This window comes from Crinia signifera, chromosome 2, assembly GCF_055691185.1.
Source record: "Crinia signifera chromosome 2, ASM5569118v1, whole genome shotgun sequence".
Classification (NCBI taxonomy): Eukaryota; Metazoa; Chordata; class Amphibia; order Anura; family Myobatrachidae; genus Crinia; species Crinia signifera.
Window position 1 is genome coordinate 216411811 of NC_139218.1, and position 14018 is coordinate 216425828.

The 14018-nt window shown below is 44.5% G+C and overlaps 1 protein-coding gene across 4 annotated transcripts in view; it reads right to left on the minus strand.

Moving 5' to 3' along the window:
* The window catches only part of TXLNA (taxilin alpha), a 30530-nt gene extending 21999 nt beyond the window's left edge, over positions 1 to 8531 (minus strand). Inside the window, exons 1-3 of one of the 4 annotated variants that reach the window (XM_083173713.1) lie at positions 8374 to 8531; positions 3477 to 3657; positions 2691 to 2987 (exon numbers count right to left, since the gene is read on the minus strand). In XM_083173713.1, coding sequence (XP_083029839.1) covers positions 2691 to 2987; positions 3477 to 3633 — 454 coding nt within the window. In that variant the 5' untranslated portion in view covers positions 3634 to 3657; positions 8374 to 8531. The other 3 variants (XM_083173715.1, XM_083173712.1, XM_083173714.1) reach the window with 3 other exon arrangements.
* Positions 8532 to 14018: the final 5487 nt, after the last annotated feature.

Below are 14018 nucleotides of genomic sequence, written 5' to 3' on the forward strand. Positions count from 1 at the left end.
TGTTTGCAACAAGATGCTTCACAATTTCCCTCAGACAATCCTTACAGAGGCTGGTGATGCAGAGTTACAAGCATACCTGATTTGTAATAATTGGCTTTTGGGTAGTTTTAGAGAGCGCATCTACAGGTGATGCAGAGCTATATGCAAATCAGTTAGAGCTCCACTTGCTGTCTGGGTGTAAACAGAGCATCTGTAAATAGGCAACATTAAACAATGGTGCGTAGTCTGCATCGTGTTCTATGCAGTCCCGTGCATACAGAGATGCCTGTTCGCAGAAGGATATATGGTACTTGTTTCCTAGAACGGCCACCATCGGGGGTAATCGTGTACCTTAACTTAAGGTACACGATTACCCCCGATGGACCCGATTTCCTTTGAAATCAGGTCCATTTTGCCGGCAAAGGCAAAATCGTGTCCATCGCGTCGGTCGGCTGCATTACCAACGTTAAAATATTTTTATCGGGAGATAAATTGGGAAATGGGCCAATATGGCCCATTCCTCATTGTATATGCCCCCCCTCCCCATTGTGAACGTCACCCCACGATTGACGCCAACCCGAAGCGTGGCGAGCGTAGCGAGCCTGCGAGGGGCGGCGGTACGCGTCCTCCGACCTTTTCATACCCTTACTATCCACGTCGGCGTGGAGTTCAGAATATAAAGTGTGGCGAGAGCAGCGAGCCACCGAGCCCGAAGTGTGGCGAGCCCCGCGAGGGGACGCGTATACCTGTGAAGTTATACGCGTGTGCTCGCCACGCTTCGGGCTCGGTAGCTCGCCACACTTTATATTCTCAACTCCACGCCGACGTGGATAGTAGGGGTATGAAAAGGTCGGAGGACGCGTACCGCCGCCCCTCGCGGGCTCGCTACGCTTCGGGTTGGCGTCAATCGTGGGGTGCCGTTGAGGGGGTTAAAATTGGGGTCTGGGGACACTTTTACATTGAATCCAATGTAAAATAGGGTCCCAGGGACCCTATTCACATTTCAATCAATGTAAAAATCGGGACCATCGCGTCGGTCGCATCACATGCGATTTGGTCGCATGCGATCAACCCGATCAACATCGGTGTGGCCGTTCTAGGAAACAAGTACCATATATATTGTACCAGGTGACAGTTATGAATGAAATTATGCAATGCACCATCATTTCCTGCACTGATACATACATGTTGGTCTACATGTAAATATCTGGATTTAGCTGATTATAGTGCATATAAAACTTGCTGTAAACATTTATAAACTACTATAAGTGTTTGGAAAGGTCCTCATAACTTATAAGGGAAATTAACTTATTCGGCATAATATGAGTAGCAATGGTGGGATACGGTCGGTTGGTCGACCTAAAGATGGTCGAGTCATTAGGTCGACATGGTCTAGGCAGACAGTGAAAGGTCGACATGGGATTTTTCACTTTTTTTGAGCCGACAGACCACCAGGGCGTGGTGGGAGAATAAAATTGTGCCTGAAGCATGGCGAGCGCAGCAAGACATGTGAGGGGACACAGTGCACTTATTCCTGTGTCCATGTTGACTGTGTCGACATTCGGGTAAAAAAAAAAAATACCATGAAAAACCCCATGTCGACCTAGACTATGTCTACCTAATGACTGGTCGACCTTGTCCCACTTTGACCTTGCAAATACACCTTACATGACTGGAGTGTTTCTAAGTGACTATGTAAAAACCTCTGGGGAAGATGTATGAAACATTGAGAAGGGAGAAGTTAGCAAGTGGAGAACTTGCCCATGGCAACCAATCAGCACTGAAGTAATATCTATAATTTGCATAATATAAAATACAAAGCAGAAGATTGGTTGCCATGGGCAACTTCTCCACTGCCTCACTTCTCCCTTATCACTGCTTCATACATCTACTCCTTTGCAAGGTCAAGACTTGGGAGGGACTTTTTAAAGTCATTAAACAAAATTTCAATGTTTGAGATGATGGGTACATATACATGGGTAACCCCAATGATGTCACAGTAACTTAATGACTGCATTCTCCACGTTTTAACAGATCTCATTACGACTCAATTCTAACCCTTCTGGAAATGTATTGTTTTCTAATTTATGCTTTACAGACACTTATGGAGACATTTACATGGAAATCCATTTTACCCACATTTCAAAACCTTGATTTAATGTAATGTGAGAAGATCTATATACAGTAACGCAAAACAAAGTGTATAATAAATTCAGTGGAGGCCAGATAAATCTGTCCCTTTAAAGTATTTCCACCAGGATGAGGACAGGGCATGGCACTGAGTGTTTTTATTGCTTGCACACAACCCAAAAGGGGCATGGATGGCTGTTCAGGGGGCACGGCCTGTGGGAGTCCCTCTATGGGGCATACCCAGTACTTACGGTGGTCCTTAGCTTCCCCCCAATGGGAATAGATGCCGTGTGTGTGTGCAATTGGAACAGGCTGTTTTAGAAGCCACATTTTGGCACCTTAAAATTAGGCAAGTGTATCCAAATGTTATTGCATCAGACTTTTTCAGCAAAAAATATGCCTGATGCATATATACGGTTCTCACAGGACCTGGTGCGCCGAGTAGCACATAAGCTCATAGTAGTTTCCGATTTACTTGTATCCCATATAACTGGGGTAGGCACAAATATACATACACATCAAGATAAACTAATTGAATTTGGGGAATCCATTAGCTATGCTGGACATACTAGATAACTCACCGAGTCCCTTTGCCTTCTTTTTGTCTTGCGCACGTTTCTGATCCTTCTCAGTTTCATTATATGTCCTATTATCTTCTACACGACGCAACACCTCCTTCTCGCCATTAACCTCTGGCACCACTGGTTCCGGTTCTCCATTCCTAGCCGTCTCTGCTGGACCTCTGTCTGTCTCCTCTGGTTCCGCCACCCCTTCTTGGCCAGCATCTACACAGTAAGTATTTAGTATGTCCTCCAGTTGCCTGCTAAGTTCCTCAGATACATCACTTGGAGCAGGAGGATTACAAGTGACTTTGTCACCTACAGAGATTACCAACACAGACAAGTCTTAAGTGTGTGTCTGTATGAGGGTTGCTAAGAAATACTAAATCTTTGTAACTACTACAGGATGTGCCACATTTTTTATCTGAAGGGTACACGTGTGTGCTATACATGTGCATTGGAACTAGAAGTCAACGTACACCCTTTTCACACAAGATTTAGACCAGGTAAATTGCTGGAGCAACCTGGCTCCTTTGTCTGTGTTAGAGGGTTCCACCCAGGTCAAACATGCAGAGTGGATCAAACCGGTTTGACCCTTTCAAACTGATTAAGTACCCAGGATAAGCCAGCTAGCTTCAACAAATTCATGGGTCCAATGGTTTTCCAAGGCATATTCATCTTGTGTGAAAAAGCGGGACCTGAACTGGGACAGTGATCTGTCTGAAAGCAGTATTAGATCATGTTTAACAACCTACTGGTCAGAAATACTTTTGCTTTCAAGCAATGTTATATATTAATTTTACTCACCTTGGCTACCAGGGGAGGCAGATTGGCATGCGTCAGATAGGACCTGGATCTCAGCAGCTGCTGGTGACTGATTTGTAGAGGAGACAGCAGGGAGGGATGGGATGGAGGACTGTGGTGTAAGCACAGAGTTTGAAGTTTGCATTTCCTGGTCCTTCATTGTCTAACTTCACCCACACAGGAACTGTAAAACCAGCAACAGACATACATTTGAGAGAGGGGGAGAGAGAGGGCTTGTGTGCTCACAGTGCTATGTATGTGCAGCTGGTAATGACACCAAGTCACAGTAGCTATGAGGATACTGTGTTACACTGTACGCTGGCAGGCTGGTAGGTATAACACCCTGTAGCTTAAGAGGGGTGTGTGCCTGGTGTGCAAGTAAAAAGCTACCATAGCTCATTTCTTACTGACATTTGGGGTAGTTGGTATATTAATTGCAATGGCATAACCGGGGAATGTGAAAGTGAATTGCCTGTAAATAAATGATTATATAAACGTATTGCCTGCTCAGGGTTTTTTCTCTTTAGATAAAATATAGGTCTCTTATTGCTGGTCTTTGTAGCCACCTAAATCGTTCCCACCCATGGCGTTAGAAGATCACGTCACAAAGCAAAACACCAAAAACTGTTCCGTGGATACTCCTTTGGAAACCAGCATACAGCTCCAAGTTACACCTGAGAGACCCTCCTGTGCCCTGCTGCACTTAACACCGCATACCATAACCCATCCGTTCTCTGAGGCCCCTGTAACTGGAAGTTATATCATCTAAACTCAATACAATTAGGGTGGGAGCTTTAAATATCCAGGCAATTCTAACATATTTAAACGTACATGAAGCCATATTTGATGCAAAATTATATTTATCCATCATCTTTCAGTATATTGTTATGGAGGGTTTCGTCTATAATTATATATGATAAATATAATCTTACTTATAATATATAAATCTATTTGCTTATATGTAATATAATAATTTTATAGATTTTTGGGGGACTATGTAAATTTATAAAGCTAAATGGCATATGCCCTGAATTTCCCCCTCATTTACACAAAAGGGCCAAAGTGGCTGCAATGGGGAGAAGCCCATAGTCCCAACCAAAGTGTCCCAAGAGCAGACAGGAGGATGGTGGATAAAGAGCACCCGGCCTCCGCTGTTTTATATTCTGCTATGCAGACAGCAGTGGTACCAGTGTGAAGGAGAACGGATGCCAGGTGCATGCATGCAGTGACCATTCACTGCACATATGTGGAGGTTGGGCTTGGCCCCAGTGCAGTGGAAACCGAGTAAATGACCCAGACTAGAACACTGTTCCAAATCCCAGGTCGGACCACGTATTTTTGGTTTAAAAGCAGGGTTATGCGTGGTACACACCAGGACGAACCGCTCACGATGCACATAGTGAGCGGGTCGTCAGTGTTTCTTCCGACCCGCAAACGATGTGCACCGTGAGCGGGTCTGATCCGATGGCGACCTGCACCCGGGAGTATGGTTGTTTCCAGATTCTACCTGCCTACCTGATCCTACCTGCTGACCATCGAATCGGTATCGGACCACACCAGGACAGAAAAGGGTCCAATCACCACACAATCTAAATCCAATCGGTCGGAATTGGACCTAGATTGATGGGATGGGACCCTTGTCGTCCTGGTGTGTACCCAGCATAAGTAACAGCTGCAAATTGGAACTACAAATCACCCAACACTGCTTACCAAGTTAAAATGAGAAAGCAAGCTTTCAATGTAAATATTTAGAAGCTATGTCAGGAAAAACTGTGGTACTGGAGATTCTAGTACAGCAGTGATTTTCAACCTTTTTACCTCGCGGCACACTAAATAAGATTTTAAAAATTTCCAAGGCACACCATGAGATCCCCACAGCGCAAAAACACTTTGGCCCCCACAGGAAAAAACAAACTTATTCGCCCTCATAAAAAAAAACTATCACACTGGTCTCACAGGTAACAAAAATAAAACACATTGGCCCTTCACATGAACAGAAGAGACCAGTAAATAACAGTTGAACGAGTGGTGGCTGTAAACTGGTTTGGGCATCTCTAGATTTAGGGGCACACTTGAGAACAGCTCAAGGCACACTAGTGTGCCACGGCACAGTGGTTGAAAAACACTGTAGTACAGGTTCACCACCAATAATCCGGCACCCTTTTATTATCTGGCAATGTGCCAGATATTCCATTTCAAATTAGATAAAAATAAAATTGTAAAGAGCATCTATGGGGGCAATTCAAATGTTTGCATCCCTCTATGGCAGGCATTCCCAACCACGGTCCTCAAGGCACAATAACAGTGCAGGTTTTAGTGATATCCAGGCTTCAGCACAGATGGTTTAATCAGAATCCCTCAGATACTAACTAATTAAGTCACCTGTGCTCAAGCCTGGATATCTACAAAACCTGCACTGTTGGTGTGCCTTGAGGACCGTGGTTGGGAATGCCTGCTCTATGGCCTTGATGGCTAACCTTGACACTCCAGATGTTGGTGAACCACACATCCCAGCATGCTCTGCTTCAGTTTTGCTATTTGGCCATGCTAAATCTTATGCAGAGCATGCTGGGATGTGTAGTTCAACAACAGCTGGAGTGGCAAGGTTAGCCATCAAGGCTCTATGGCAGTCATGTCCAAACTATGGCCCTCCAGCTGTTGTGAAACTACAAGTCCCATCATGCCTTGCCACAGTTTTGGTATTAGGAAATGCTAAAACTATGGCAAGGCATGCTGGGATGTGTAGTTTCACAACAGCTGGAGGGCCATAGTTCGGACATGCCTGCTCTATGGTATATTTGAGGAGGGGACACAATTTAAAAAAAAAAAATGTATACACTCTTGTGTCAAACATACAAGATATAGCTGTGTAAAGCAGCTAAAGCCATCCAAAGCAATGGTTAAATATCATCCAAAGCAATGGTTAAATATCGCCGGCAGAGGTTCCCTTTCATCAGCGACCTTCTCTGGTCGCTGAGGAAAAGGAGAAACTGAGCAATATATGTGCAGCCATATATTGCTAGCAATATATCTACCCCATGTGTACAGGGCTTAACAAACACAGTTGCACAGACACTATAGAGAAACAGGACGCCATTATTTACAAATATTTAAACTAGAACCTTATCTACAGCACAACTACTGGACAATACTTGAAAACTGCAACTATTTAAAGGTGGATATACAGGTATACCACTGATAATCCAGTTCCCTAAAGTCCAACACTGTGCCGGATTATTGGTGGTATCGGTAGCAGACCATTCACAGAGCGAAAAAAAAAATTAAAGCATCTCCAAACATACCACTATAATGGTGTCAGAATATGGATGATAGTTTTCAGGGTATGGAACATAGATAGGGTAGATAGGATATATCCTATGTCAGTTTGTGAGCTATTGAGCCACCGCAGCTACTTCTTCAGGCATTAGAAATAAGATGGGTACACACTGAGCGATATGCTGTCTGGTCAGGCAGACTGGCCAAATCGCTGTGTGTATGCACGATTTGCGCACTCCAATAATCGCTTGTGAGCTACACCATGCATTCTAATAAAACACAGAACTGTGAACCTTCGGTCCTTCATTAACATCGCTCCACTGTGTATTCAACTTCAAAAAGACTGTATTCAAATGTGTGTGCGGCATCCCCCGGGGGATGAGGTTCTAGTTAACTCGCCTGTGCTCAACTTTGGCTATCCTTAAAACCTGCTCTGAAGTCCACAATTGGGAAACACTAGTTTAGAGGCAGAAGCATCCAAGTCAGAATTTCCCATAATCTGCTATTACAGTCCAGATTTTAAGGCTATCCACGTAGGAGTACAGGCTACCAAATCAAATAGAACGAGGCATTAAATTAAAGTCACCTATGCCTAAGCAAGGATATCCTTAAAACCTGAAGTGTAAAGGAGGAGTTTGGGAAATTGAGTGCACAAGTCATAAGATGCACCATTCAACGTGGGAGATGTACTTTCAGCTATCCGAGAACATTTTGAATGATTCCTGCGGCCGCACAGCTCCATGCACCGCGCCGGTCTTCATCCATACTTGCCTACTTTTGAAAACTAGTTTCAGGGAGATTATAGTTGGTAGTAGAATTTTGCACAGTGCCCCATTTAGGGGGCGTGTCATGCTCCACCCAAAGGTTGTGTCTAGTTCCCTATATGGAGAGATTGTGAAAAGAAATTGTGAATGTGGCACCTAGAAGCATGGGTGTGTACTGCTACATCTGTGAGGAAGCTTGTAAATTACTTATATCCAATTGTAGATGAGCCCCAAAGCAGTTAGTAAGAGATACTATACTTGCTAATGTGCTGGGACATGGTTCTGATGATTCAATGTAAATGTATCAATCTCCCATTCCATTTTTCCCAAAAAATGTAACAGTGTAATGTGGGCAAGGTGAAATGAGGGAGATTGCTAGACTTATGAGGGAAAGAGGGAGATTGCTGCTATTTCAGGGAGTCTCCTGCAGAATGCAGGAGGGTAGGTAACTATGTCTTCATCACCCCCAGCACAGAAAGGTGGAAGCCCCGGAGCTTAGGAGAGTCGGGTCAGCAAGTACTGGAGATACCCTACAGAGACAAGGCTTCGGCTCGCGTCATACCCAGCACGGGCGTGTCTCCCCCTGTGGCCCCGGTACTCACAGACGAGCTGTTCGCTTAAGTCCGACTGTCAAGGTGCTGGGGCCGCTCTACCCTCCAATCTCCCCTCTTCGTTGCTGACGGTTTCCGGCCTTGCGCCTAGATCCCCTTCTCTGAAGAGACCTTCCCCATCATGCACTGGGTCAACGACATCTTCTATAGAATATAATGACCCGTGGCGAGCCACCTGATCCAAACAGTTGCACAGCTAGTCGATGAGGATACAACAACCTACATAAAACAAAATAATCTACAACTAACCTAGACCGGAGAGAAAACTAAAATCGCTGTAAGGGCATCAAGCAACTTCCGCCCTCGCCTGATGTCACATCCGGGTCATCTTTACAACGGCGCTGTAGTCAACCATGACACCATTGACAAAACGCAAAGCCTGGCACCGCCCACCGCTCTGCAAAGCCAATCAACGGACGGGAACAAGGGCGTCTCAGGGTATGTAACTCCTCCACCAGCTAGCAGCAAATAGGAAGCGTGAAAAAAAGGGGGGTGGCAGGGTAAACGAAAGCGCGAGTCAGTCAGGATCCGCGGCACGGCCAATCCTCCACAGCAGCAACAGCAGCACTGTCCTCTGTGGAAGCGCGAGTGCAACGCGCGAATGGTAGCGCCTCTCACGTGACTGGACACTGCGCGTGCAGTAACCCTATCGGTGCCGCAAGCAATTTTCTAAACATACTGTGCAATGGGACAACATAGTCTGCGTTTCAGACAATAGCATGTCAGGTTAGCTGAGGCCAACATTGTGAATCAAAGTTTGTATTCTGACTGCCTTTATGTAGATTGTGTGGGATATTTGCAACCATCAATGTTTTATTAGATGTTAGTGTTTTGCCGTTCGTTGGGGCGTTCCGATGTTTGCCCAGGGTTGCCTACTTATGAAAAATAATTTCAGGGAGAAAAGTAAAAGTCAGGGGCGGGCCTTGCGTCGCCAGAGGGCGGGCCTTGCAATATTTTGGTAAGCATGCAGCCCAAAAAAATGTATGATTTTAGTGGATGGGCAGAAGCCTGGCAGATGGACAGGGCTGGGGCAGCGAGAATCTGTACACTGTGTACAGCACATGAATACATTTTTCTGTAGCACAGTGGTAGATGGGTGGAAGCCTGGCAGATTGATGGCAGAATCAGATTGATGGCCGGGGCAGCAAGAGGCTGGACGGGACATGGTGCACTTGGACTGGAAGGTGACCACTGAGGCACTGAGTCTGACTGAGGTCGGTGGAGAGGGGCTTTGCATTGAACTATTTGGGGAGAGTGTCACAGATACTTCCCGCATGACGACTAGAGGACCCCTGAAGCTTTCTCCCACAGCAGACACTTTCTTCTCCTGCAGCCACCGGTCCGCTTCTCTCTTCCGGGATGGCTACTGCGCATGCGCTAGATAATGACGATGACGCCGCCAACATGATGACGCTGCATCATCTCGTCATTGCGTTGGCGGCGTCATTGTGGTTATCTAGCGCATGCGCAGTAGCCATTGCGGCAGGGGGAAGCGACTGCTCCGGGAGAAAGGGGGGCTCTTCCCAGGACTCTGTGAGATGACCCACAATTCCGGGAGTTTCACGGACATTCCAGGAGAGTCGGCAACGCTGTGTTTGCCACCAATGCGCCATTGAATGGTAAACCATCAGCATACCTCCCAGCATGACCCTCTCCAGGAGGGACACAACTGTACCATTTTTTTTATGGTCTGTAATGCCTAAAACTAATATTCCATTTTTGTACCATTTTCAGCCACCAGTCGCTTCCTGGCTGCTGCTCCGTTTGTCTAGCAGAGCTCGTAGAAAAGGGGACTAGGAATATGCAGAGCCGCAAGCTGCCTGCACCGTAAAGGTGCCCATACACGTTACAATTATTGTATACAATATCGCATCTCATCACATCTCGGTTTTGCGATGAGATGAGATCTAGTACAAAAAGTATGTGCTGCACAGACTCGTTGCTGGATCTGGTAAAATAAACACACCCCTTTACTCGTGGCCATGCCCTGTTTGTACTGATTTTTGAGCATGAAATTTTGGAGGGTATGGGGTTAGACTGGGTTCCACCCCCACTCCTATTCTTGACCCGCCACACTGAAGAGGATCTGCGCATGTACTTTTTTTTTCAAATGATTAGGTTTTTTTTTTTCTATTAATTTTTGTTAATGCAATGGTTAGTTACCATCTCATCAAACAATTCGATGGTGAAAGCCCAACCATAATTTGATGGTGGGATTCTCATGACCATTCCTATTGGAGAGAGCAAAATGTACATGACAACTTTTTGTGTCTCTTCAATGAGAGATTGTCAAGAGGAAATGTTGCTGACCACTTTGGGGGCCGGGCTCTAACGAAAAGTTGGCCATTGATGGTTAAGCTTCAATATTAGATGGTCTTGCCATCGATAACAGGAAACCAATGGCAACATATTAATTAATTATTAATTGGATGCCCTTTATTATAACTCACTTTTGTTGCTGCCAGTCCCAGAAAACAGATGACATGGCCAGCACTTGCGCTGTTCTCTGCATGGAGGGCTGTCTGCTTGCCGATTTCGCAGCCTTCCGAATGTCACTTAGATATGCATGCTCGTTCCACATCATTCGATGGTCAGTGACCATCAAATGATGTGGGTGTTTCCACATAGGGTGTGAATGGATGTTTAGGTGAAACATCCATTTGCAGGCTTTACGAATGAGGCTGGCATGCGAGGGGGGGGGGGGGGCATACCGCATTCGGCCCAGAATAAGGGCCTATGCATTTTAAGTATTTGGTGCATTTTTGACATTTACTGATAAACTAGTTGAAGTAGTAAGCATTTTCCCTGGATTTAATTCTTTGTTATTAATTTAAATATAACTGTCAACAGTTACATCCAACTCACCTATGAGGTGGCTGCCAAATATTTTTTTTTTATGAGGTGTGGCCAGTAGCCCTAATCCCCAACTTTCCTTTTATTTCTGTTCCTATTTCTGTTCGGTTTTATGTATTTTTATGCATTGCAAGATGGATTTAAACTTTTCCTTCTGTTATCAATGTTTCTATCCCAAGGCTTTTGGGTACATAATATTTTTTTGTCCTCCCACCTCCATTTCTGTCAGTTATTTTAGTTAATTGATTTATGGTTATTGCTGTCAGTTATTACACTTTATTAAAGTTTTCATCCAAACTCATCTAGTGGATGGCCCAGTACAGGCTCACAAGGTTAAAGTTCTGACTTGTGAACACTAACAGGAGGTCTGGCAAGGACCCCAACCCCCTAGTATGTCTTGTCTGGTCCAGTATTACAGTATACTCTGTGAAGTTTTTGCCCAAATTCAGACATTGGAGTGGCCAAAACACAATGACGTAATGATAAAACGAGCGCCCCCTGCCAGAAATGTCAGCCCCTAACATCAGACTGTTTTTGAGGATGCTAAAGGAGGCCGCCGCCTAACCCAACTTAAACCTGTCCAAGATCCAACTGGACCACCTTGTATTTGTTTTAAATCCAGTTGATGCAGGATGTCCGAATGCAGAACTGAATAGTCAAACAAACAGACCAGTGAATTGTACGATTATGCGACTCATTATTTGTTGTAGAGTATAAATGAAGTAATTGTAAATATGCTTTATTATTCCTGAATAACCCCTTTGTGAGTACTGTCATAAAAGCCTCAGAAGATACAAAGACAAGCACCATCATGTCCTGCCAACTGTGCGGTCTGGCAATGCAGAGGAGCGTTCTGCTTCATGTTTTTCCCTACATCAAAATTGATTTTTTTTCACAAGTGCTCCAATCATGTTCCAATTATATGACTCTTAAGGAGAGTTGGGAAATCAGGATGTTGGATGATATAGTTCCGCCATGCGTAACCATTTCTCTATAGCTGAAACTGGCACCACAATCCCCTTTAAATGCCAAATGATATGCAAGAACTATAGAAAAGATATTGAACAAAAGAAAACTGTTCGCACAGGCGTGAATCAATTTTTACTCACTTGCACAAAATATCATCCTGCTGCTTTCAGCCTTAGTTCTTCATGTAGAGAAGATATTGGAAATCAGCTTATGTATAACATTATTATTCTTATTAGTAAACCTTAGGGCTGGTGCAGGTTTGGGCATTGCGGAGTGCATGACTTTGCACTATGCATCCTCCAGAAAGGTCGCCCACATGTTTGGGCTGTTATGGGGTTTCTCATGCAGCACGATTCAGGGATAAATTTACTAAAGCTTCCAAAATGAAAAGATGTGATGATGTTGCCCATAGTAACCAATTAGATTATGTATAATTACTTTATTTATTCCTCAAATATAATAGAAAGAATCTCATTGGTTGCTATGGCAAATGTACACCTCAGTGTCAAATCCATTGTGGCTATGAGGAGTTAGAAGTTAGTTGGTGACTTGTTGAAAGCTTGGCGCAAGTGTAGAGTTGGTCACATCATGATGCATACAGTTCAGCATATAGGTGAGTATATCTTTTGGAGCAAAGAACACGCATACCCCTTTCATACCGCACAAATAACCCGGGTTCGACCCAGGGTTCTGCCGGGTTGACTGTGTCTCTGTGCAGTGTGAATGCACCATTTTAAAAGCCGGGTTAAAAGAAGGGTTTTATGCCGAGTGCGACCCGGCATTTGCAATCTGAAAGGACCATCATTTGTAGCATAACACCAGAAAGAACAAAACTTACCTGGATAGACTAAAAGATCTTAACATGTATAGTTTGGAGCAGAGAAGGGAAAGGGGGGACATGATAGAAATCTTCAAATATATCAAGGTTTTTAACATAGTACAGGTGGGAAATTTTCTTCAAAGGAAAACAAGTAATAAAACACGAGGACATGCACTGAAACTGGAGGGAGGTAGGTTCAGGGGAAATGTTAGAAAGAATTACTTCACAGAAAGGGTAGTGGATAAGTGGAATAGCCTCCCATCAGAGGTGGTAGAGGCTAAGACAGTAGAACAATTTAAACATGCTTGGGATAGGCATATGAATATCCTTACAAAGAAATAAGGATTAAAAAGGGTTGAGTTTACCTGAAGGGTAAAAAAAGGGGCAGACTAGATGGGCCAAATGGTTCTTATCTGCCATCAAATTCTATGTTTCTAAGAAGCGCCCAGGACTCTTTTTGTAACCCTCTTTTTTCAAGTACTAATGGTATCCTGGTTGTCACTTATGGCCTTTTTCCGATGGCAGAAGATGCAGTTTTTAGCCAACTTGGGAAGCCTCACAGCTGTGTGTGATCAGATGTCCATGATGGAATGGGCATAGGACTTCCAAAGGTTTATAGCTGGAATCAGATGAGTAAGCAGGTAGATAGTCTCTTGGTGAGAGGAAACAAGTCCTATCCACACTGGATCCAAGTAACATCAACACGTTTCGCAGTTCCAACTGACTGCTTTATCAAGGTCAGTTGAAAAGATCCACAGATGGAGGTCTTGAGGGCTGACTTTGTGTGAGGTCCTGAGGACTGACTTTGAGAACCTGTGGAATAGTTTAATCACACAGGTCCTTGTACGTGTGCATTGTAAAGTGCGACGGAATATGCTGCGCTATATAAGAAACTAAATAAATATAGGGGGTGAAATGATAAATTATTACCTGCTTCTTTATGTAAGCCTCTCTTCAGATGCCTGCAGAGAAGCCCTTTTATGGATGTGTGTAATGACAATAACTTTATAAAACTCTAAAGCCCTTTACATACTAGATGAGAATCTAAAGGTGCGTACACACGGGTGCAATTATGTATGAAATCGCTGGCAAAATGGTCGCTCAGCGACCATATTGCCAGTGATTTCATGTGCAGCCGGCGATAGATGGCTGGGAGCGCGCTCCCGCGGCCAGCCCTTCATGGTCGCAGGAGCATGCTCCTGCGACCAGCGGCTTCCCCCAGCGATCGCCGGGCAGGAGGTCAGCGCCGAAG